The sequence below is a fragment of the Prionailurus bengalensis genome, chromosome C1 (genome assembly GCF_016509475.1).
Source record: "Prionailurus bengalensis isolate Pbe53 chromosome C1, Fcat_Pben_1.1_paternal_pri, whole genome shotgun sequence".
In the NCBI taxonomy this organism is placed as follows: Eukaryota; Metazoa; Chordata; class Mammalia; order Carnivora; family Felidae; genus Prionailurus; species Prionailurus bengalensis.
Window position 1 is genome coordinate 149,400,494 of NC_057345.1, and position 25,855 is coordinate 149,426,348.

The 25,855-nt window shown below is 41.8% G+C and overlaps 1 protein-coding gene across 14 annotated transcripts in view; it reads left to right on the forward strand.

The window, feature by feature from the left end:
- Nucleotides 1–25,855, forward strand: part of TANC1 (tetratricopeptide repeat, ankyrin repeat and coiled-coil containing 1) — a 241,983-nt gene that overhangs the window by 135,796 nt on the left and 80,332 nt on the right. For 13 of the 14 annotated variants that reach the window (XM_043576845.1, XM_043576842.1, XM_043576844.1 and 10 more), the window contains one exon: nt 15,730–15,834. In XM_043576845.1, coding sequence (XP_043432780.1) covers nt 15,730–15,834 — 105 coding nt within the window. Of the gene's footprint in view, nt 1–15,729; nt 15,835–17,703; nt 17,941–25,855 lie in introns of those variants that run through there. The other variant, XM_043576848.1, reaches the window with a different exon arrangement.

A 25,855-nucleotide genomic window follows, 5' to 3' on the forward strand; every position in this document is an offset into this window, starting at 1 on the left:
TACTTCCTGGGAACAACTAAATCTATGGTTTGTGTTCTCTAGAATGTCATATAAATGCAACGATACAGTACTCAACCTTTGAGTCTGGCTTCTTTCACTGAGTACAATAAGTACGTTTGAAATTCAAAACTTTGTAGTGGGTATCAGTACCCCTTTTTATTGCTGAGTATCCCTCTGTTGCATGGATATCCTATAGTTTAGCCATTCGCCAGTTGAAGGACATTTCAGTAGCTTCTACTTTGCGGTGATGATGAATAAAGTTGCCATAAACATGTACATGCAGGTTTTTGGGCTAACATTTTCATTTTTCTGAGGTCCGTATCTAGTTGTGGAATTGTTTGGTCACATGGTATGTTTAATTTTATATATAAATGTCAACTCTTTACTAAAGTGATTTGCCGTTTTGCATCTCCACCAGCAACAGAGGAGAGTTCCCCTTGATCTGCGTGCTTGCCATCAGTTTTTACTCCTCCATCTTTTTTTGTTGTTGTTCTTAAATTTTACTATTCTACTCTGTGTGTAGTGGTGGCCCGTTGCCCAAGTTAGGCCCTTTTTGTTGGTCTCAGTGCAACCTAGGTTGTAACAATATCCATTGCTAATATTTCGACCTAATCTTATTAAGCTTATAAACCCTCTTATCCAGAGCAACAGTTCTGATATTTCTCTATAGAAACTGTTGGAGTCTGCATTCTTGCCTTTTCTTGGTCTTGATCTTGTCACCATGAGCAGAGAAGGATTAGTTTTATGTGGGTGTGACAGGATTAGTATAACTGCAAGTAGGTGTGAGGATGGAGCTGAACAAAGTTTTGGGTGTTTCCTTCTATATCCTTATCTCTGTTGTGGGCCATGAAGTTTCCTTTTGGCAGGGGGGGGCGGGTTGCATGTGTGTGCATCAGAGGTTTGAGGAGAATGGAGAAGTCTTGGCCTGGTCACTGTGGAGGAATGGGAGGGGAGCTGATGAGTGGGCCATGGGACCTCTCGTCTCCTGCCCTCTCCCAGATACTTAAGTCCCGCCAACAGGTGGGACCTCTGGATAGACTGGGACTCATGCTTTTCCCTCCCACCTCTTCCCTTACCCCTAAATCTCCCACCCTTGACAGGAAGAATGAATGGAGGTTAGAACAGGATTCCATAATAGCTACTGTGCTGAATATTTGAAAAATAGCCCCAAATCAGGAAATTCCTTAAAAGTGATTAAAGCCAATAGTGGTAATTCATTTAAAGAGCAGAAACTCTTGGTTGTCACAATTAGTATTTGTGCACCCCTTGAGTACACGGTGCTCTAAGGGAGCCAACAAGAGGCAAAGTTCTCTTCCTCAAGCTGCTTTCATTCCACCTCTGTGCACTCTCTGGTGTGATTGCCCCCTGCCTCCCACCCAGCTTAGGTCCTGCCTCTTGCCTCTACTGCTGCTGTCCTCCCCAAGTCACTTAACACTGGCCATGGTGGCTCTTTCTGTCTAATCTTTATACTTGATGGTAAGCTGTTTCAGGACATGGGCAAGGTCTTACATAGCTACACAGGACTGGGTAACCCAGTGATTTTCAAACCTGAGGACACAGCAGAATCACTCTGGTCTGGGATGGGGCTGAGAATTTGCATTTCTAACCAGATCCCTGGTCACGCTGTTGTTCCTGGTCTAGGCACCTACTTTGAGCATACTGATCTGAACCTTCAGGGAAAGAAAGTTCTCAGGGATGCTCCCTGTCTCTTTTCGAAGTCATTACTTCACCATGCAGCAGAGCTTGGGTTTGTTTCCTGCTTGTGTGAATAACAGGAGAACCCTTTCCCTTATGGGCTTCTTCCCCAGTTCTTTAGGGAAACTCTGAAATTACCATTCCAGGAAGAAGTCAGAATTTTTCCCTCCTAGGGGACATCTTAAAACCAAGGTTGTGGTTAGCCATTTATTTGTGATGCTTTGGTTAATGATTATTACCAGCATGACAAAACAACCTTTAGGCATTAGATCTTTATGGTAAATTATAATTACTACCAATAGAGGAGGTAAGGGTTAGAGAGGTCCCCCTATAAACTCAGGTGTGAATGAAAACAAGGCTCAGACAGAGTTCTCTGTCTATACATAGATTCATTAGCAGGCTAGCTCAGTGCAACCATATAACCTGTTTTGTATGCCCAGTAAAGTTCCAGCTCAGTTCTTTTAGGGGGCCGGTGCCTGACAGCACCTTGCATTTAGTGTTACCGGTAGCAAGTATTCCAGGATTTCATAGACAATACATTCGTTTTCCATTGTTGCCCTAAGAAATTACTACAAACATATGAGCTTAAAACAAACTTATTGGGGCGCCTGGGTGGCTCAGTCAGTTACACGACCAACTTCGGCTCAGGTCATGATCTCGCGGTTCGTGAGTTCGAGCCCTGCGTCGGGCTCTGTGCTGACAACTCAGGGCCCAGAACCTGCTTCGGATTCTGTGTCTCCCTCTCTCTCAAAAATAAATAAACATTAAAAAAATTAAAAAAAAAAAACCAAAAGCTCATTACTCATAGTTCTGTAGGTTAGAAGTCCAGGCACAGCATGGCAAAATTGGTTTCCCTGCTTTGATTTCACAAGACTCACTGAAGATGTTGGCCAGGCTTCAGCCTTTCTGGAGGCTGAGAGGATGAAACATTCCCAAGCTCATTTATAGTGGCAGAATTCAGTGTCATGTGGCTGTAGCATTGAGTCCCCACTTCCTTGCTGGCTCTTGGCTGGGATTGTTCTCAACTTTTAGGGGCTGGCTGCATTCCTTTGCTTGTGGCCCCCTTCCTCCATCTTTACCGCTCACAACATGTCAAGTCCAGAAGGGTTGAATCCTTCTTATGCTTTGAGTCTCTCTGGCCACTTCCCCCAACTTCTGCCTTATCTTACCTCATACTCTTTTTTTTTTTTTTTAATTTTTGTAAATGTTTATTTATTTTTGAGAGACACAGAAACAGAGTGTGGGCAGGGGAGGGTCAGAGAGAGGGAGAGAGGGAGACACAGAATCCAAAGCAGGCTCCAGGCTCTGAGCTGTCAGCACAGAGCCCAACACGGGGCTCGAGCCCACAAACCGTGAGATCATGACCTAAGCCGAAGTCAGACGCTTAACCGACCGAGCCACTCAGGCGCCCTTTACCTCATACTCTTTATTACTAATGTGATTTTATCTATACCTAACTCAGATTACACTGACTTGTACCCTCCTTTCCTTACACAAGGCTCTGGGCCCTTGTAAAAGTGTTTCTGGAAGACCCCCAGGGGCACGTCACATGTGCTGATGAGCTGAAGACAGACTCTTCAGTCTTCCTCTTCTGCTTTTAAGGGCTCGTGTGATTACATTGGGTCTATCCTTTGTAAGGCTATTTTAAGGTCAGCTGATTAGTACCTTAATTCTATTTTTTTTTCCCCCACACAAAGACACTTTATTAGTTTCCTCTACAAGAGACAGTAAACAGTAACATCAACCTTTTTAACAGAAATCTCAGGTCACTGGAGAGGCCAAATCAATGGGAGAAAGATGAAAATGAGATATTTACATTAATCAAAGGCACTACAACCCCACCTAAAACCTACTACCACGGTGGTAGCAGGCTCAGGAAGATTAAGCTACGGCAAAAACAATCCCATGTAAATGTTAGAGATCACATAGCAGGAGGTGAGTTTGCTTTCCAGAAGACTGTAGTACAAGGAACATTTGGGCTCGAGAGGGTTATCTGGCCAGGGAAAGGGCAAGATGGCTGAAGGTCAAGTCGAATGGAAAGGAACAGGTACAAAGAAGAATCCAAGCGACACAGTCCCCAAGTAGGGGGTGAAGGATCAGGCTTTTTCTTCCCAAGAAACATTCACTGCCTTGTGTGCTGCCATCCTGTAGCCTTAATTCTAAATTCCGTCTGCAGGACCCCTTCACAGCCGTACCCAGATTGTATTTCATTTGGTAACCAGGGGACAGGAATCTTGGAGTGACATCTTACAAGGTTCCACCTACCACAGACAGAATTCCACTTATCCTGTCGTTTTGCCTTGGGGCCAAATAATTCTCTGGAATCAGCAGGTAGACCTGGACCTTTTCCTTATTAAGCTAGGACACGTTTCTGCAGGCCTGCTAGAGTTTCTACTGGGGTCATACAAGGGCTAGAGAGTTTCCGGGATGTTTCTGGTTAATCCTCTTAACTCAATATGACTTTTACCACTGTAGATAAATTTCCAACTACATAATAATGATTTACCAAAATCAGGAACTTCACCAGTGTGGAAGTCCATTTCTGACCTCAAGCGTGCTAACTTGTGTTACTGTGGTGGCTGTGGTAGGGATAGCTAGCTGATTGACTAGTAGTGAATGGTCTGCTCTTGAGTGTGGCCTTATGATTAAAGGCTAGTTAACCTCTGAGGTCTGTATTCCAGATTAAGACAACTAATTGCTTTTAGGCAGTAGATTAAAGGCACCCGACATACATTTATATCACATTAACTATATTGAAGTGTTTGGAAATAAAATTTAGGCAATGTGATAAAGAGTTTTGTTCCCTCATCTGAGAGCTTTAGGAGAGCATGTTGATATCTTTCTTGTTCTCACCCTGGGCCTGGCATGCAGTGGATGCCAGTGGATACTTGAGTAAATAAAGAATTAATTACTTTATTAATTTTTATGAATTAATGCATTTCCATGCTTTGGTATATAAAGACAGTACAGTGTAGGAACAGCAAACTGCATTGGAAGAAGGTGGCAACATTACTCAGGGTACATATTTTGTTGAGCTTGGGGTTTATTGTACTCAAAGTGCTGGAAACATGCACACTATAAACTGAGACTTGAAAATCTTTGTCAACATTTATTTTAAAGCTGATATATTGAAAGGAATATGGCTCCATCTTGAAACACTGTTTTCCTACTAGATTTAAGTGCCTGAATGGCAATGCACGTTTATATCACACAGTGCCTTGTGCATTGGGTGAATAAATAAAGGCTGTCTACCCTTCTCAATGCACTCTTAAAAAAATAAGGTATTTGAAATAAGAAAAAGGAGGCTTATTGAGAGTAATGTTAGGTAACTCTCATATTTCAATCATCATTAGCAGGTGGCCCATTGTTTTCCTCTGACCAGTTTTTTCTTCCATAGAATTAGCCTGCATTTTCCCAGACCTTACCTGTCTTTAGAGGAGGTTATATACAGTAGTAACAACTCAGGTTGCACTGACTTACTGTCCTCCTCTCCCTACACAAGGCCCCAGGCAGTCATAAAAGTGTTTCTAGAAGTTTCTGGAAGCCCCCCCAAGGGGCAGACCAGAGAAGTTCTTGCTGATGCACTTCCCCTGAAGCCTTGCCTTTCATCAGCTTCCAGTACCCAAGATGTAGAGCTGGCTGGGGAGCCTCTTGCTGCCTTTGTCCATCCCTGGAGTAGAGCCATCTCCAGCAGCATTTTAGGTTTTTATATGCAGTATCTCCCCTGCTTCTTGTAGGAGAAATCCAAGTGATGGACAGCACACTGTGCTTGAAATTGCCCTCACTTTGGGTGGAGGCTTCCTGACTGGGGTTGGTTCATTGTCTGGCTCCTTCCCTCAAAGTGAATCCTCCCAAGAAGCTCTCACTCCTCCCAGGTAGGGTTGTGGGCAGTCCCACCAGCTCACCTGCCCTGCCTCAACTCAGCACAGGACAAAGCAACAAGAGAGTACACCTTCATCCCATTTACAGTGTTTGGTGTTCCCATCGTGCCCTCAGGCCAAATTCCTCCCTTTCTCAGTTCGGACTGTGTCTCTTCCTCCCTCCAACACTTTCCTTTTGGGGCACAGGAGGGAGAGGGTCAAATGAAAGCACTGAGTATTGTGCCCTTTAAAAATCCCGACTGTGATCTGATCGTTTACCAGAGTTTACCATTTGGGAACTGACTAATTAATGACATTTGCTTAAGTGATAAAGCTTCCCTCCCCCAAAGGAGATTCTCTTACTTATCCTTTTTATCATTCCCCTCTTGTTGTGGACATTTCCCAATGTAATATGAAAACCCCAGACCAGATAAAATTGAAAGGAACCTTTTCTGTAAAAGTTCAAGATGCTTAAAAAAGAAAACAAAAACAAAACCCTCTAAAATGATTGATAATACAAAGTTCCACTTTTCATAGTCTCCAGATGTTGTGAAAAATGTAAGACTGCTTTAAATGCAATAAATAGCCTCAGGTATTCCACATCCCAAATACTGCTTTCATATATATAATTATTTTTAACTGAAACACTCAGAAATGTAAAGTAACCCCTGCCCTTCTGTCTTTCACCGCCTGGAGATAAAGCCCAGTTTGGTTTATTTCTGCCATCCCTTTTTAAAAATATTCCTTATATGGCAGTTTCTAAGCAGCAGAATAGTCAGCTATGTGATTAAAATGTCAAAAAGAGTAGGAAAACTGGCCGCTGGGAAAAGTACATTTGGAGATTTCCATAGGCAGAGGACTGAATGGGAAGCATGCCTGCCTCTGAGGCTGGAGACTGAAGTGATTAAGGGTGGGCTGCTGATCCCCCTCCCAGGCTGACACAGGTCCTGCTGAACTGTGAAAGGAGATGGCAGGAGCTCTTGTGCAAGCTGAGTACTGAGTGCCTGTTTAACCTCTTCGGGGCACAATCTGTGTCTCTTTGTCTTAAGAGCCCTTTATCTTTAAAGTCGAGGACCCTTCCCTTGTATCACATAGTAGAGAATGGGAAGGGGGGTGGGGGAATCTGGATGAGGTAAAGGATCCATAGTTACTATGAAATGAGTTATAATTGAGAACAATTCCCATTTATGATTGAGAACATCTCCATTGGTACCCCAACCATGACCCTAGACTCTGCTTAGACCTGAGGGAAGAAGGGTGGTTGGTCCTCCTTAGGGGCCCTGCCCATAGTAGCCTATGCTTTTCTACTTGATACTCTTGGTACCAAAGCATGGCCATGGTCCCAGCCATACCTAGTAAGTATATCGGAATCTTCATTTTTTTAAAGAAGTTCATTTTGTTGGGATGAGCACTGGGTGTTGTATGTAAGCCAATTTGACAATAAATTATGTATTTTTTTAAAAGTTCATTTATTTTGAGAGTGAGAGAGAGGGTGAGTAGGGTAGGAGCAGAAAGAGAGGGAGGGGAGGGAGGGAGATAGAGAATCGCAAGCAGTCTCCACACTGGCAGCATAGAGTCTTACATGGGGCTTGATCTCACAGACCATGAGTTCATGACCTGAGCCAAAATCAAGAGTTGAACCTTAACCAACTGATCCATCCAGGCACCCTTCCTACTGTTTTTTTGTTTGTTTTGTTTTGTTTTTTTAAGTAATCTCTACACCTAATGTGGGGCTTGAATTTTCAACCCCAAGATCAGGAGTCACATACTGTATCGACGGAGCCAGCCAGGCACCCTTAGCTGATTTTCAAGCTAATACCTGACAGTCTTGTATCATATCGTTTCTAAGGAACTCTTGCCTTAAAACATAGTAGCCAAAGTACCATGCTTTCTGCATAATTAGTATGTAGCATTGTATTCTGGCTAATTTGCAGGGATTAACCTGATAGGGAAGGGCAAGGGAGATTACTTTAAGATAGTTTATGCTTGGGAACATTGAGCATTTTACTTTAAACAAAGAGCTGTGTGTAGGGGTACCTGGATGTTCGAGGTCTGCTGTTAGCCCAGAGCCTTCTTTGGATCCTCTGTCCCCTTCTTTCTGCCCCTTGCCCCACTTGGGCTAGTGCTCTCTCTCTCTCTCTCTCTCTCTCTCTCTCTCAAAAAAAAAAAAAAAAAAAATTAAAATTTTTAAGAAGCTGTGTGTAGAAGGCAGCTGGGTAGTAATATCCTTGAGTAAGAGGGTAGTAGGGAGATGGAATTCTCAATTTGGGTCTGTTGATAAGGAATGCGGCCACTTCATTTTGGGGGAGTTTTTTTGTCTCAGTGGCATAGAAATCAGTGTCATTGTGGTTTAATAGACAGCAGTTCAGGTGTAAGATGGGTGCCTGGTGATCACATGGCTCCTAGTGGGGTAGCCTCTCTTCTCGTCATCCTTCAGTCATTCTTATCAGTTGCCCACCGCATGGATCCTAGGTGCCTTTTGTTGTGGTAGCCCCTTGGGTAGTGGAAGCAGTAACTCTCCTCATTCTGGAGGGTGTTCCTCCTGTTTTGTCTGATTCCTCAGAGTCCTTTTCTTGTTTCAGTTGGTGTCTTTCAGGACCTTTCCTTGACCTTCTGATTCTAGTTTGTATGTTGGGAGGAACAAAGAAGCTGATTGAAAGTGCCGGATAGGTGTTGAGGTATTGAGGACAGGCTTTGTAATACAGTGGTCAGGGATCTACCATTTCTTTCTTTCTTTTTTTTTTTTTTAATGTTTATTTTTGAGAGAGAGAGCGAGAGCCAGTGCAAGCAGGGGAGGGACAGAGAGAGGGAGGTACAGAATCCGAAGCAGGCTCCAGGCTCCGAACTGTCAGCACAGAGCCCAATGCAAGGTTTGAACCTACAAACCTTGACCTGAGCTGAAGTTGGCTGCTTAACTGACTGAGCCACCTAGGAGCCCCAGGGATCTACCATTTCTTTCAGGGGACGTCCCCAACTAGTTACCTACAGGTCTTTTCTCTTGGTGACTTTCTCCCGAGAAGAATCCTCTAATGTCTCTCTCTGTCACGTGTGAGTGCTCACTGCCTGTGTTTTCATGGCTAAACGCAGGGGTGCATCTGGGGCCTACCAATCCGCATGTGGAATTTTTCTTAATCCCAGTTTTTTAGTTTAGCACTTAAGAGTTTAGCTCGAATCTCTATGGTCTTGGCATTCAGCCTTTCCAGAGGAAAACCTCAGCCTCCAGGATGAGAGAGAGAATGCTTCCTAGTTCTGAGGGTCTAATTCTCCCTTCAGTAGATTCTCAAGACCTGATCTTGTGTGCCTTCAGAGGTGCCTTGTGTCCCTGAGGCTGAGCCTTCCTGTCCCCTCCCCCAGTGCTAACCTTTTCTAGTCTGCTCAATTCACTGCTCCTTGGCAAACGGTTTCCCACTTTCAGAAGTTTGGTTTCTTGCCTATGGTGTTCTCCTTTTCCCATTGGTCTCTCAGATCCCTTTACTGCAACTTTAATGATATTTTGAAAAGGAGTGTTCATCTGCTATGTTTAATGGAAAGTGTGCAAAGATTCTCTAATGAGCAGTTGAGAGGAGGAAGGAACAAAACCTCTATAGTTATAAATTTTTCTTATTTTATAGCGTTTTGAGGTTCAGCTGTTTGTGGAAAGCACTTTAAATAAAAGGATCATGTTGAGAGCAGTTGTTTATACAGGCATACCTCATTTTATTGCACTTCGGAGATGTTGCATTTTTGCAAATTGAAGATTTGTGGCAACCCTATCTCCAGCAACTCTGTTGGCACCATTTTTCCAGCTGCATTTGCTCACTTCATGTCTCTGTGTCACATTTTGGTAATTCTCATAGTATTTCAAGCTTTTCCATTACTGTCTTATTGTGAATCTGTGGTCAGTGATCTTTGTTAACTATTGTAATTGTTTTGGGGTGCCACGAACCATACCCATATAAGACGGAAACTTAATTGATAAATGTTGGGTGTGTTCTGAATGTTGCACCAATACAACAGTTTTGAAATTAGGCCACTTAATTTAACCCTATAATGTCCTCTAAGTGTTCAAGGGAAAAGAAGAGTCACATGTCTCTCACTTTAAATCAAAAGCTGGAAATGATTAAGCTTAGTGAGGAAGACATATCAAAAACTGAGAAAGCTAGCTTTGGCATCAGATAGTTAGCCAAGCTGTGAATGTAGAGGAAAAGTTCTTGAAGGAAATTAAAAGTGCTACTCCAGTGAACACATCAATGAAAGGAAAGCAAAAACAGCCTTATTGCTGATAGGGAGAAAGTTTTAATGATCTGGATAGAAAATCAAACTAGCCACCACCTTTTCTTAAGCCAAAGGCTAATCCAGAGCAAGACCCTAACTGTTTTCAATTCTGTTAAGGCTGAGAGAGGTGAGGATGCTGTAGAAGAAAAGTTTGTTGCTAGCAGAGGTTGGTTCATGAGATTTAAGGAAAGAAGCCATCTTCATAACATAAAAGTATCAGGTGAAGCAGCAAGTGCTGATGTAGAAGCTGCAGCAAGTTATCCAGAATATCTAACTAAGGTCATTACTGAAAGTGGCTATGATAAACAACAGATTTTCAGTGTAGATGAAATCGCCTTCTATTGGAAAATCCCACCTAGGACATTCATAACTAGAGAAGAGAAGTCCATGCCTGGCTTTAAAGCTTCAAAGGGGTCAGGGTGACTCTTGTTAGGGGCTAATGCAGCTGGTGACTTTAAGTTGAAACCAATGCTCATTTACCAGTCTGCAGATCCTAGGGTCCTTAAGAATTATACTAAATGTATTCTGCCTGTGCTCTATAAGTGGGACAACAAAGCCTGGACGACAGGACTTCTGCTTCTGTTTACGACATGGTTTACTGAATATTTTTTTAATGTTTATTCATTTTTGAGACACAGAGTGTGCACAAGCTGGGAGGGGCAGAGAGAGATAGAATCCAAAGCTGACTCCAGGCTCCGAGCTGTCAACACAGAGCCCAATGTGGGGCTCGAACTCACAGACCACAAGATCATGACCTGAGCCAAAGTCAGACACTCAACCAACTGAGCCATGCAGGCTCCTTGGTTTACTGAATATTTTAAGCCCACTGTTGAGATCTGCTCAGAATAAGATTACTTTCAAAATACTTCTGCTCATTTACAATTCCCATGGTCACTCAAGAGCTCTGATAGAGATGTACAACAGGCTTAATGTTGTTTTCATGGCTGTTAACATGGTGCTCATTTTGCAGCCTGACCAAGGAGTAATTCCAACTTTTAGGTCTTATTTAAGAAATATGTTTTGTAAGGCTATCAATCCCTCAGATAGTGGTTCCTCTGATGAATCGGGCAAAATAAATTGAAAACCTTCTGGAAAGGATTCACCATTCTAGATGTCCTTAAGAATATTTGTGATTCATGGGAAGAGGTCAACATATCAATATGAACAGGATTTTGGAAGAGGCTGATTCCAACCTTCAGCAATGACTTTGAGAATTCCAAGACTTCAGTAGAGAAAGTAACTGCAGATGTGGTGGAAACAGCAAGAGAGCTAGAATTAGAAGTAGAGCCTGAAGATGGGACTGAATTGTTGCAATCTCATGATACAACTTTAATGGATGAGGAGTTGATTTTTATGGATAAACAGTTTCTACTCCCCATGAAGATACTGTAAATATTGTTAAAATGACAACAAAGGATTTAGAATACTACATAAACTTAGTTGATAAAGTAGTAGCAGTATTTGACTGCTAGAGGTTTGACTCTAATTATGAATGAAATTTTGTGGGTAAAATACTATTAAACAGCATCACATATAGAGAAATCATTCATGGAAGAGTCAATTGATGTGGCAAACATCATTGTTGTCTTGTGTTAAGAAATCGCCACAGCCATCCTAGCCTTCAGCAACCACCACTGTGATCTGTCCACAGCCATCAACATCAAGGCAAGACCTTCCACCAGCAAAAGGATTACTAATCACTGAAAGCTCGGATGATAGTTGACATTGTTAACAGTAAAGTAATTCTTAAAAAAAAAAAACAACACTATTTATTTTGAGACAGAGAGCATGTGTGTGAGCAGGGGAGGGGCAGAGAGAGAGAGAGGGAGAAAGAGAATCCCAGGCAGGCTCTGGATCTCACAAACTGTGAGATCACGACTTCAGCTGAAATCAAAAGATGCTTTGGACTGAGCCACCCAGGCACCCCAATAAAGTAATTCTTTTTTAAAAAAAATTTTTTTAGTATGAAATTTATTGTCAAATTGGTTTCCATAGAACACCCAGTGCTTATCCCAAGTAATTCTTAATTAAGGTATGTACATTGTTTTTTAGACATAATGCTATTGCACATGTGACAGACTACAGTGTATACATAATTTCATATGCACTAAGAAACAAAAAATTCATTTGACTCAATTTATTGCAAGATCTGCACTATCTCACGTAAGCCTGTATTCATTTCATAATGTTCAACTCCTAGTAAAAGGGGTGATCAGAGACAAATAAATATGAATAAAATATTTGTTGACTCTGCTAAGTCTATGGATGACCAGGTGATGGTAGAAGTTTCCCCTGCTCTGGTCTTTTCTAGGACTGCATGTTTTATCTGGGTTTCCCACTTTTATAAGTACTGAGTGGGGGTTGAGTACATGGGCTTCAAACCTGCATGGACCACAGAACTATTTGAATTCCTGTTTTGCCATGTGTGGGCTATGAGCAACTTGTTTAACTGATTTGAGCTTCGGTTTCCTGACCTAAAAATGGAAATAGTGCTTTTCTTCCAAAGTTATTACCATTGAATGAATTAATGTATGTTAGTGCTTAGCCTTGTGGGTCCACCGAATACACATTTTATTTCCTTTGGTATATTCTATGTCTCCTTTCCTATCTTGCACCCCTGTTTACTGTGCCAGGCACTGTGCCAATCCTGGGAATCCGTTCCACCTGGTCTCTGCTCTCATGGATGTTCCCCTTGGAGCAGGAGGCTTACGTGTTCATCTTTTAGCTCTGGGGTATTACTGAGGTCCAAGTTGGGGGAGGCTAGGGACCATGTTTGAATCCAGGTTTGCCCAATTCCAGACGCTCTGCTCCTAATACCCTCACTCCTCAATGTTGAGTATTTCTTATCATTAGCAATTGACCTATGAACAAAATACAGTCCTAGACAATTGAAAGGATGGGCATGGATGCTTTCTGAAGGCTCTGGATGATGTTTCTGGGTGACGTTGGGGTTCGATGTTCCAATCATTCATAAAACCATTCACGTGAAACCATTCATATTTCATCCATGTGAAATTTTAAGAGAGTACTTACTGTAGCCCACATTTTAAGAGAGTACTTACTGTTAGAAAATATATATATATATATATTTTTTAATGTTTATTTCTGAGACAGCGACAGCATGAACGGGGGAGGGTCAGAGAGAGAGGGAGACACAGAATCTGAAGCAGGCTCCAGGCTCTGAGCTGTCAGCACAGAGCCCGACGCGGGGCTCGAACTCACGGACCTGAGATCATGACCTGAGCCGAAGTCGGACGCTCAACCGACTGAGCCACCCAGGTGCCCCTGTTAGAAAATATTTTTGAAGGATATGCGGGGTAGGTAGATTGGAGCCTGGAAATAGATCTGATTAGATTTGCTGTTCCTTATACTCTGAAGAGTTAAGGTGAGCAGAAATTTATAGGTGTCTCTTGAGCAATGGCATGCTGGTTGGGGCAGTTTGAATCACTGGACAATAATAGTAAAGGGCTTTACTTCTTTATTAGGGCAGATGATGGGGGAAGAGACGCCAGCCATCTCTTTTACCGTAGATAATAGGTCAGGAACCAAAAATGTAGAAAGGTTCTCATATTTGTCCTGGTTCCATTTCTTCCTGCCCTGTTAGGGCCCTTTCTTCTAGTTTCTGGCTCCTCTATAGCAAATACTTTTTAGTATCCCCTTACCCTCCCCGCCCTCCTCCCCTACCAGTCTTCTCTCCATGCATATTTGTGTACAGATATGTGTATTTTTAGATAAAATCTGAATGATGCTTTGTATTCTGTTGTATAGCCTACATCTTCCATTCATATTGTGAGCAGGTCCTCCCTCTTCCCCCATAAGCATTCCATTTTAACCTTTGAAAAATCCTCTTTCTGACAGGATTACATAAATTATGGAGATAGCCATGTGATTAAATGCTGTGTTAGTCATTTAAAAACCATGGTTTCTAAAGTTTGAAATAATAGCCCTATTTGTCAAGTACCATAAGCTTCTTTGATAACGTAGCCTGTTTTAATCTGTAGTACACTGTAGGTGGCGGGGAGTTGGATTATTTTTATACTGATGTAGATGCTCTTGCAGTAAGCCTTTAGATGGCAGCATCTCTCACCACAAACCATATTCTGACCGGAACTCCTCAGACTCCTAAGATGTTTGACACAGAAGGGTGCTCAGGATGTGCCCGATTCACCACCTCAGTGTGCCGTGACAGAGCCGAGACCCCAGAGAGTCAGGGCTATGGCTCAGGGCTGAGCAGGAGGGAGGGCTGTTGACCCATCTGCCACTCTTTCCACCATCCTGTCCCTCACTGGTGTGAAATGTTCCCTGCCTTTGTGGCCGTGTTAAAAGCACACTTTAAGGCAACCAAGGAAAATGAGAGTAAAGTGGGTGATTCTGGAACAAATGTGATGTTTGAAAGGAATAAAATAGGCACTCTTTTTTTAAGTTGCTTTATTTAAATATAATTCACATATACAATTCACTCCAAGTGTACCCTGTAGAAGTTTTTAGTATATTCCTAAGGTCATGCAGCCATCACCACTAATTTTAGGACATTTTTATCACTCCAGAAAGAAGTCTGATACCCCTTAGTCATTAGCCCACAAGCCTGCATATCCCCCAGCTCCTGAAAACCATTCATACTTGGTTTCTATAAATTTATCTATTCAGGGGGTGCCTGGGTGGTTCAGTCAGTTAAGCATCCGACTTCAGCTCAGGTCATGGTGTTGTGGTTCATGAGTTCCAGCCCCGCATCAACCTCTCTGCTGTCAGCACAGAGCCTGCTTCAGATCCTCTGTCCACCTCTCTTTCTGCCCCTTCTCCACTGATTCTCTCTCTCTCTCTCTCTCTCTCTCTCAAAATAAATAAACTTAAAAAAAAAAAAGCTTAAAAAAATAAATAAATTTACCTATTCTGGATAATTCCACACTAGTGGACTCCTACAATATGTGATCTATGGGGACTGGCTTCCTTCCCTTAGCATAGTGTTTCATGCTGTAGCATGAATCAGTACTCCATTCCTTTTTATTGCCCAATAAGATTCCACCGTATAGGATATCACATTTTATAAGTAGTTGATGGACACTTGGCTATTGATAGTGCTACTGTGCACACAAGTATACAAACTTCTGTGTGGACGTGGTATGAACATAGAGGTGGAATTACTGGGTCATACAATAACTGTTTAACTTCTTGAGGAACTACCAAACTGTTTTCCAAAGTGGCTGCACCTGTACATTGCCACCACCAATGTGTGTGAGGGGGTCTATCCGTTCTTACTGAGAATTCCAGATTTTCTGATAATAAGTTGAGGTTGAGGGGGAGGTAAGAGATTGGACTCACAGGCTCTCTTGTGTCCCCAGTTGCCTGCTGCACTGGCCACTGTGCTTTTCTGAAGGTGCCTCTGTCATGTGCCAAGAAAACCATCGCCTTCTGTGCCCCACACAATTGCCGTGCGTCACCAGTCTGATAAAATGCCTGCTCTCTGTGGTCTCTCAGAGTGTGTTGATCTTTCAGGCTGGCTGTTAGTAATCCTTGCCTCCTGACTTTGGAGATACCAAGCAACCCAACCGTCTTTGTCCCAGTTAGAGACAAATTCCAAATAAAAAACCCTTTGCCAAAAGCTGTCCAGGTTTGAACATGTCAAAATCACTCACTTGATGTACACCAACGACAGCTGTAGAAACTTCATAGCAAAAGAGCGGCTTTTGTTTTTGTCAGAGTTTACATTCTCGAAACTGAGCTTACCCATTTCTTCTTTGGCAGCTCAGACTGGACATTCCCGTGTCTGTACTGAAATGACCGTGTGTGTATTCAAGGGAGGAGAAGGGGCCGGCTCTTCCTTTAGGCATATTTGGGTCCTGGTGAGGACACACACTGTACATTCTGAAGCTTTGTTTGCGTCTGGAAAAAATTAGCCACACTCAGATCTTTTCCACTGCAGGACCCGTCAGGAAGCCCAAGTATGTGGAAAGCCCCAGAGTGCCTGGAGATGCAGTTATAATACCGTTCAGAGAAGTGTCCAAGGCAGCAGAGCCCAATGAGAATGGTAAGAATGTGTTTTCAATAATTCCCCCCTCCTAAAGATTTTACATAATGACACTCCATTTCTGAGTGAAACTTGAGTGCCTCTTGTAGGAGGAAGCTTTGCCAAACTGAATGTATTTGGGAGATTTTTTTCCCCTTTTGCAGTTATACAGATCTGTTTAGCTAATGTAAATTCTTGGAGTTATATACACAGTATAGGAATAGTTGAGTGGGTGCATATGCATTGTTTAATGGTTGAGTCTTCTTTCCTCTCAATTTTGACCTCCCCGGCTTGGGGGGGGGGGTAGGTGGGAATAAGGAAAGCCCGCCAGAAGGTTGCTTCCGGCGCTCTTTTGTTTTTTGTTTTTGTTTTCTTTTTTTTTTGCTACTCCGTCGTTTTAGAGTATTCAACAGGCTTTGGCTGAAAAGCTAGCACTTTCACTAGACAAGTTTGTGATAACTAGCTTTCTTAAAAGCATTTGATAGCTTTTGAAAGTTTTTTTTTTGTTTGTTTTTTTGTGGTTTTTTTGTGGGTTTTTTTGTGTTTTTTTGTTTTGTTTTGTTTTGTTTTTTTTAGATCTAAAGTTGTTCTTCAGGGAATGTTGAAGTAAGAGCCAAAAAAAAAAAAAAAATCCAAATTAATTGAAATCTTTAATAGAGATATTTTATATATTTCTTTTTTCCTAGATCTGGAAACATGTCTAACAGACATTACAAATGATAGCATTTCATAAATGTATCAAGAGTTCTTTATTTTTTTTTTAATCAGTTTGGGAATTTACCTGTTTGTTCTTTTCTGGGGGTAGCAGAGGCTCCCCAAGTCACAACTCTGTGGGCTTTAATTTGAATGTTTTGAACTTGTATCTCATTTTCCTGCAGAAACTTGTGGTTAGGAATCCTGGCCCGTCTGGAGAAGCCCATTCTATCTTCAATGTCAATACTTTGTCATACAATGTCATACAACATCAATAGTTTGTGTAGTAATGCTGAAAGAGAAAACTCCCCCATATTTCTACTATGGGACATCTGGCATTTTCCTTGCCCCAGTTGTGGGTAGTCAGGAATATAGCTCTTTGATGTTGTAACTGCTGTGTGTGCATTTTGTGTTTCTGCTGATATATAGTATGGAGTGGTTCAGAGGAGGATATGGTAGGAAAATGGAATAGGATGGTGGTGAAAATAAACCTAAAAATGAGCTAAGAGGAGGAATTGGCAGAAGATAAAAATAAGAAGAGTTTAGGATGGGTGGGAGATGAGACAGGGCCAGGAGCTGGGCATTCTGGGCAGGGAAGAGATACTGCTGCCTGTGTGTTAGCATGAGAAATTTTACCCTTTCCCTTCTGTCCAGACATCTAGCTATTTGGTTTGGGTAAGAGGTTTACACTAAGACTTGTGCTGAGGAGGGACAAGGGTGCCACGGGAGTGGTGGTAAAGAGGGGAGAGTCCCCAGTGGTGTGTGGTTAGGATGGCCATCCTATAGACATGAAGACTCTCTTGGTGGTGAATTCACGTGTGCAGGGTGTCTACTTTTAGATCTGTTCTGTCATTTCTGTTCTGGGGGTTGAAAGGAAAATAAAAACCTGATCCTTTGAAGTGAATATCTATCAATAATCAAATTTGCCAAGCTGTTTGCCCATTTCAAAATAAGCCTCCCGTTACCCTCATCACCACCCGCCAGAGCCTTTGAAGTTCTGGTTATTTATGCCCTTGGTGTTTTGGCTGGCCAAACACGGCCATGATGTTACCTTTCTCTCCCTGGTGGGGAATATCGCGGAGGTCCTGTTCTGTTGAGAGTTTAGGACTCCTTCTGGGACACGAATGGAGGAGAAATTTAAGAATCGTATTGGACAAAGAAAAGATGTTATAAATAGCTCCCATTGTCAACTTTTCTCCTCTTGCCCAAGGCAGAATTGGCTGTCATTCTTGGGGGGAGGAGGCATTCTCATGCCTGGCTGCCAGGTGAGCTAATTCAAGCGTAAAGATTGATATTGCTCCCGCAGCCTGCATTTTGCATGTGCCCTCACTGCTGAGACCCTAGCTCTCAGATTCAGCATCGTCAGTCTCCTAGTGGGCTGAAGTTTTGACATACCAAGTGGCTGTGAACATGGACCAGAAGTTTTGTCTACAGGTAGGGTACATTTTCTTCTTTTTAAGTGTCCAGAAAAAGAGAAAGAGGTAAAGTTGATGTTTGTAATCATGTGGTCTTGTGTGGATAGCCATCAAGGTGGTGGAAGCCCCAGCAGTTAGCTGTTGGTTCCTGAGAAAGTGGTCGCTTACAATTTAGCTTGGCAATTAGTAAAGGATGGTGTATTTTGTAATCCCCATGGAATCCTTTACATTTCAATAGCGTTAATTAAGTCTGCCATATTAAAGTGTAAATTTTATGTCCAGGTCAGTGAACCTAAAGGAGAGGCTGGAGCAAACTAAAACTAATTGAGTTTGGGTATTAACCCAAGCATGTACTGATATATGGTGGACAAATCCTAATTTCTAGGGTTTAATATCAAACATCATCACTTAAATTTTAATTCTAAACTTGGTCTTACACTTTTCATATTTTCTTTGGGATTTTTTTTTTTAATATCTTAAAATGCGTTTTTGGACGCTGTTAATAACAAACAGCTCTTTGTGAAATGGTTTTGAAATTTCCCGTAGGCTCATGAAATATCAGGTTACTACTGAATATTTGAAATACCCTTCCCAGACTAAGCTGCCTCGTTTTATGGTTTAGCTACATAAATTCTTGATTCTTAGCTGTTTGAAATTTAAATCAAAGTAAAACAAAACCAACAAGCACTTTGAATTTGTTCATTAACTTGTAAGTAATTATAATTATGTGAAATTGCATATTTTAGCTACCTGGGGAGTGGGTTATATGATATGGACAGATGAATATTTTTATTATATATCAAGAATCTATTAAAGTTTACATTCACCTGGAAACACCTTTAGAAAAAGATACTTTATTTAATATTTTAAAATATTTTGGAAAAATAACATTTTCTACTCTGGGAAAAAAGAGTGACTTAATGAGCTCCTCAAACAGAATACAATCCCCTTTTTCCTGTCAAATGGTTCTCATAACCTGTGTGTGTCATACAGAATATGGTCTTTACAAATAAGCTTCCTATTGCTAAACCAACATATTGTTTACGGGGAGAATGTCATTTACCCACAAGACAATACTTCTGCCTTAAGGGGGAAATAAACCCCAGATAAATTAGAGAGGATTATTAAATTATAATAGGATTCACAGCTATGTTTCTTTGAATTAGGGGCAACCATAATCCGTTTAGGTTTGCTTCCATCTGTCATTAGCTACTTGAGCAACCTTTGATGGGGAGGGGTGAGAAAATTTTAGTCTAATGAGTCATTGCTTGGTGAAGATCAATCTCAAAACATGATGAAACTTCTCACCTGGCAGTATAGTTAGGAAGTAAAATGAGCATGTATCAAACAACAGAATAATTACATGCACAACTATCTTGGGGGGAATAAGGCTTTTTTTTAGATTTGTTTAAATACTGGTGCCTGATGTTTTTGATTATTTCAGATGTTCAAAAAGATGTAGAGAATGAAAAGCTATAAAGCACATGACACCTATCTACCTACTACTCAGTTTAAGAAATAAAACATAACTATATTTCCTCCTGATCATATTCCCCTTCCTTTACCAAGAGGTAACCTTGCTTCTGCTAATTTAATTTTCAGCCTCTTAGAATAGTGGTAGGCCATTTGACCAATAGTTGAATAAGGTTTTAGTTAGATGAAAGCATAGAAGGAAGATGTGCCTTGTATGTGCTATGGAAGAGAGATTAGAGGTAGAGTATCCATTCATTCTGCATTTCCTTAAATAAATATTAATTAAATTCTGATGCTGTGAAATGCACTATGTTGGATGCTCTTTGAGATGGGCTATCAAGCATGGGTTCTTTCTTCATGGAGCCTTAGAGTCTGTCTGGTTGGGGTTTAAAGACCTATATACGCAGAGTGACTGTAACAGGAGAGGGAAGTAGTGTTGACTAATCCAAGCTGGTGTTGGGTGCCGGTGGGGGAACTGAGCTGGGAAGGACTTGATTGCCTTAAGATTTACCTAGCAACAAAGTATAGAATGCAGTGGGGCACAGAAGAGACTAGGGTCAGGGAGATGGTTAGGAAGAGATGTCACTAGTTAGGTAAGACAGAGCAAGATCTCAAATGAGAACAGGATCAGGAAAGAAGGGGAGATGAGTAGGAAGATTCTTGAGAAATTGCATGGACCTGGGAGCTGAAGACACAAAGATGATGACTTCAAGGCTTTGAGGTGACATTGAGATGGCACTGAAAGAGAGGGAAGCATCCGTTTTGGTTTGAGTTCAGTTTCAGGCACGTTGAGTTTGAGATGCTGGTGGAACAGGTAGGCACCGGTGCCCACTGAACGATTGGAAACTCAAACTGGGTCTCAAGGAAAAGTTCTGGGTATGAGCTGGACTTCCTTTTGTTTGGAGGGAATGTGATGGAACGAGATGCGTTAGACTGGGAAAAAGGCCACTGAGAGGAGAGGACTGAGAAACTTTGGTATTTTATTCATGAGCTGTGAATTGGCTGAAAGAGGCACCAGCAAAAGGGTAGGATAAGAATCCTCAGGACGACACAGTAATTCTGAAAACCATGGATTTCCTCTCTGAGTGTCTGTTACGACAGTTGCCACCTTCCTCCTTGGAGGACAGAGTATTTGCAAGGTCAAAAATTATAGAAAAGTCAAAAGAGGAGATTGGTCATTGAAAAAGAAAAATATTACCGTGCCTTACAGGGCTGTTTCAGGAGGCTTGTGAAGGTGAGTGAATTTAAGTTGCAGGTAGGTGAAAGGGAAATGCAGTTGGTGAGGATAAACCATTGCCTTTTTACCCCCAGGCTTTGAGCAAGTAAGGGAAGATGAGAGATCAGTTAATAGGTTGAGAGGCGTACATACACTAGTTTTTACTGATTTTAAAGGAAAGGGAGAACTTAGTACAATTGAAGACTTAGAGGTTCTCAAGGTATGGGCTGTGGACTTAGGAGCATCCCCAAGACCTTTACAGGGGTCTATGAAGTCAAAACTCTTTCCATAATGACATTAGGAATATACTTCCATTTCTCTTGCATTTACATGTGCACTGATGGTACAAAAGCAATTATTGGTGAGACTTCTGGTGCCTTAGTGTGCATCGAGGTAGGGCCACCTGCTGTACTAGAGCTAGGAGTGGTATTTTTCACCACCATGCATTAGTATTAAAAATAATAACTCGCAGGGTAACATCCCTGACAAAGCACTGAAAATAACAAATGTTACTAAATCTTGACCTTGACTGATCTTGTTAATAGTCTGTGTGATAAAATGGGAAGTCCCCATAAAGCAAGTCTGCTGCATGCTGAAGTATGATGGTTGTCCCAGAGAAAACCACTTGTGTGGCTGTTTGAATTGCAAGCTGACCTAGCCACTTTTTTTAATGGAACACCATTTTTACTTGAAAGAATGACTGGCAAGCCAGAGTTATTCAGAATTGGGTATTTGACACAACATTTTCTCAAAAAAGAACAAAATGAGCACGTCCTTTCAATTAAAAAATAAAACTGACAGGGATTAGTTGCCAATGATAAAAGTTGACCTTTCAAGTGAAAAATCAGGTTTTTGGGATTTGCACTGGTCACGTTGAGTTTGATGGCTTCTCAGGACTTTTCATTTGAGATGAGATATTAATGAATGTGATATTTTGGTATTGTATAATAAATGTGTCAGCACTTGTAGGATCTGCGAAACTAATATTTTCCAAATCACCCAATGCATGATGTTAAGAAATCACGCATGGCTAACTAAGTCCATTTGAAGCTTATAACAGATCATGGACTATTATTGTAACAGAGTGCAAAAAGTATATTGATACGGATTCAAAGTCAAAACTAGAACTAACCTTTAAGAAATTGCTACTTGTCAAGTTTTGGTGAGGTATCAGAGAAGAATGTAATTAACTGAGAAGGTTCCTCCCATTCCCAGCTGCATATCTCTCTGAGGCCACACATCTTCACATGCTTCACCCAAAAGAACATATCACAACAGATTAAATGCAGAAGCAGACGTGAGAATCTAGCTGTCTTCTGTTAAATCAGACATGAAAAAGAATTTGCAAAAGTGTAAAACACTGCCATTCTTGACTTTGAAAATATTTTGGGGGTGCCTGGCTGTCTTGGTCAGTAGAACATGTGACTCTTGATTTTGGGGTTATAAGTGTGAGCCTCACGTTGAGTGTAGAGATTAAAATCTTTGGGAAAACATTTTTTTAAATGTTTTTATTTATTTTTGAGAGGAAGAGAGAGCACAGGCAGGGGAGGGTCAGAGAGAGAGGGAGACACTGACTCTGAAGCAAGCTCTGGGCTCTTGAGCTGTCAGCACAGAGCCCTATGTGGGGCTCGAACTCAGCAACCACAAGATCATGACCTGAGCCAAAGCTGGATGCTTCACTGACTGAGCCACTCAGGCGCCCCCCCCAAAATATTTTTTATTAAAAATGTTTAGCATGTAAGTTTTACTAACTTAGAATGGATTAACATTGATTCTTAAAAATTCTTAGTTTTAATCTCTAATGTGATAAACATCAATAATTCATATATGCCAAAGCTCTTTGGAGTCCTCGTTTTTTTTTTTTTTTTTAATTTTTTTTTTCAACGTTTATTTATTTTTGGGACAGAGAGAGACAGAGCATGAACAGGGGAGGGGCAGAGAGAGAGGGAGACACAGAATCGGAAACAGGCTCCAGGCTCCGAGCCGTCAGCCCAGAGCCCGACGCGGGGCTCAAACTCACGGACCGCGAGATCATGACCTGGCTGAAGTCGGACGCTTAACCGACTGCGCCACCCAGGCGCCCCCAGAGTCCTCGTTTTTAAGAGTATGACAAAAAGTTTGAGAACCACTGGCTGTGAGGAAGGAAAAGAAGACAGTGAAAAATTTTTAAAAAGATGAGAAAATTGATCCAGAGTCCGATAGTTATCTAGACTTGAGAGGATGAGGACTTGATAAGTGGCAGTATGACTGGAAAGAAAAAGGCTAATTCAGGAGACATTTTGAAAGAGGAAGTGGTAAGATTTGGTGACAGTTAATATGGGGTGAATGAGGTGGAGTGCTTAAAGACAACTTGTGCAATAACTATGTTTTTGTATTAAGGACTAGAAGCCAATTATTGACAGAGTCAGCTCAGGTTCACGGATAGATGCTCCTCTATAAATAACTGTTTTTGTAAATTCAATTTTGTAAATTGATTTTGGCTCAGGTCATGATCTCGTGGTTTGTGGGATCATGCCCCATGTCAGGCTCTGTGCTGACAATGTGGAGTCCGCTTGGGATTCTCTCTCTGCTCACACACCAGCATGTGCGTGTGTTCGCTCTCTCTCGCTCTCTGAAATAAACTTAAAAATAAAAATGAAAGCAGTTAAGTGTGGGCCAACGTGGAACAGTTTGATAATTAGAAAAAGGAAGGAAATTTGTTGTCATGAAGGAATAGTGAGTTCATAGAAAGTTAAATAAGCAGAAGAATCATAAAAAACTATGTTTAATAGGTAAGAAAAATACAAGCACGTTGAATATAGATAGGAATCCATGACACCAGAAAATGAAATAATAGTAAGAAAGTGGGCTCTTGGTGTTAAAATTGGTAGAAATAATGACCAACTTTGATATCACATCTTATTTCAAAGATGCTTGGTGTGTAAGGTATTTTCTCATTTTTTTCATCTTCTTTGTTGTTATTATTATTATTATTATTATTATTATTATTATTAAGCTCACAACCTATAAGAAGTGGGTTATGGCTACTTCCCTCATGAAGAAATTGAGGGTTACAGAAGTTCACGCTGTAAGTGGTCCAGAATAGTTTTGGCCAGGAGAAGTCCTTTCTTCTGAGACTGTAGGGAAGGATAAGGGGATGGTTATAAGGGGCACAAGTGGATTTGAAGTGAGGATGGTGGTAATTGGGAAGGTGGCCCATTTATGGACCATACCTGAGGGTTGGTGCCCCAAATGTAGTCCAACAAGGTGTGGGTAGTTAACAAGAGACAAGAAGTGACCTGAAAAATTCTCTTTGCCTTCCTCCACTTGGTTATTTCATAATGGTGTCCTGTTGAAGATTCCATGAAAACATTACTGGGAAGGAATATCACTCCCCATTTGTCTAATAGAGTCCCAGGAAGTATGAGGCCAATTATCCTTTCAACTCCAAATGCAGCCATCATAAATTCCTTGGATATTTAAATCTGTGAGATATAAAGTGTTGCTAAGAGATGATGTCTCTCTAGTACTTATCCCACTTGTTTTGGGTAAGGTACACCTATTATTGATGAGTGATTTAGTATTAACTACATGAATGAAAATACTGCCATTTAGAGTATCCCATTGGATTTTGGTTTGGAGATAATTTTGTAGTAAGAATTAGTTCCAAGAACATCTTATCTTACTGTTCAGATCTCAGTATTTGGTGATCGGCTGTGGAAGTAGAAATTCATTTTAATTTCACAGTCTAGTATACCAGCGTGAGTTCCCAGGCAACTCATCTCTCCCAAAATGGCACCATCACTCTTCACCCAGGGGTCCTTCTGCCAGAATGAAAAGTTCAGCCAGAGAGAAAGCTCTGTGCATTAGGGAGGGGAAAATGCAGACGGCTTGACATGGATTGAGGAATTCAGACTGAAGAGGGTTTCTGAGGGGAAGGTCACTAGAATGACATTTGAGAAGAGAGAATTATATGAAGAGACAGTTGGGAAGCTTTTGGACGAAATGAAATTGCAATGGCTTACTGTATGCTAAACCTGAAATAAAGGACATCTATTCATCCCGACTCCAGGTCAGGTTTGAGAACTTTAGGGGCATTCAAATCCAGGTTGAGCGGTTAGGAGAACAAGTTCTTCATGAATTTGGAGGTGTCCTGTCAATTTAGACATTAAACCTGGAATTGCCATAGCTCCCAGCTTGTGGGCAAGGTTTAGATGAGGAGTTAATTGTCTTTGCATAAATACATATGTTTTAGTGAAAACCTTGACAGTCTAGGGTGTCTGTCTACAGACACAGTGTGGAGGCAGCATTGACTCCTCGGGGGGTAACCCCCCCTGCCAAGGACCTACATGGGTTACAGGGTCTCGGAAGGAGCCCCACGTGAGCAATAGGCTGTGGCCTTGTTTGTCGTCAGGGTAAATTTTGTGGCAGCCAAGCCTGTGCAGCTGTTCTCTGTGCCTCCACAGCAGCTGCCAAATGGGAGTAGTTTCTGGCACTTTCCCTGGAGTTTCAGGTCGAACCAGAAGCTAGACATTCAGACATTCAAGGGCACAGTCACAATTTGGTAGCCGTATAGAGATTGTTTTGAAAGGCAAGGGGGACGTGTAGTAGAAAAACTGCTGAGTTCTGGCCCCTTACCCTCTTCTTTCCCTTTCCATCTGCATCCTGTTCTCTCCCTTTGGTCCAGCTGCCACCTGAGATAAAATAGCTGCCCTGTCTGAGCCTTGGGGCGAGGCTGTTCTGAAGTGTTCTGATCCTGTTCTGAAGTGGTTCAGCCCTTGGGTGTGCCTGGGTTTTACTGATTTGGTTTAGTTCCTGCCGCCTTTTCCCAAATGCCCAAGTGCCTTGGGAATCAAAATGTGGTTGGAAATCTCTGGTGGGAAGAGGCCTTTTGTAGAGTGGCCTTCTGGGTGTGGTTGACCCACCCTGGGGTGCTCTTTTACTCCATTGGCTTGTGGCCGCTGCCCCTTCCTGTTACAGGTTTAACACAAATGATCCAGAAACATGCGGGCACTCTTAACCCAAAACAATCAGCCTTGGTTCTTTTACCCCCGTGGTTTTCTAGAGCAACTAAAAAACATCTAGGCTGGCAAACAGCAATTCTTACCACACACATTGGGAGTTCTGAGAGTAAGCAAGGGGTGGGATCCTTTTCCTTCCTTGAAGATACGACCAGCCTGGTTTTCCTTGTAGCTGCTATCCTGGGAGCATGACTGAGCAAAACTGATATGTGAGTGAGGATAATACAGATGGTCTTCTCAGCTCT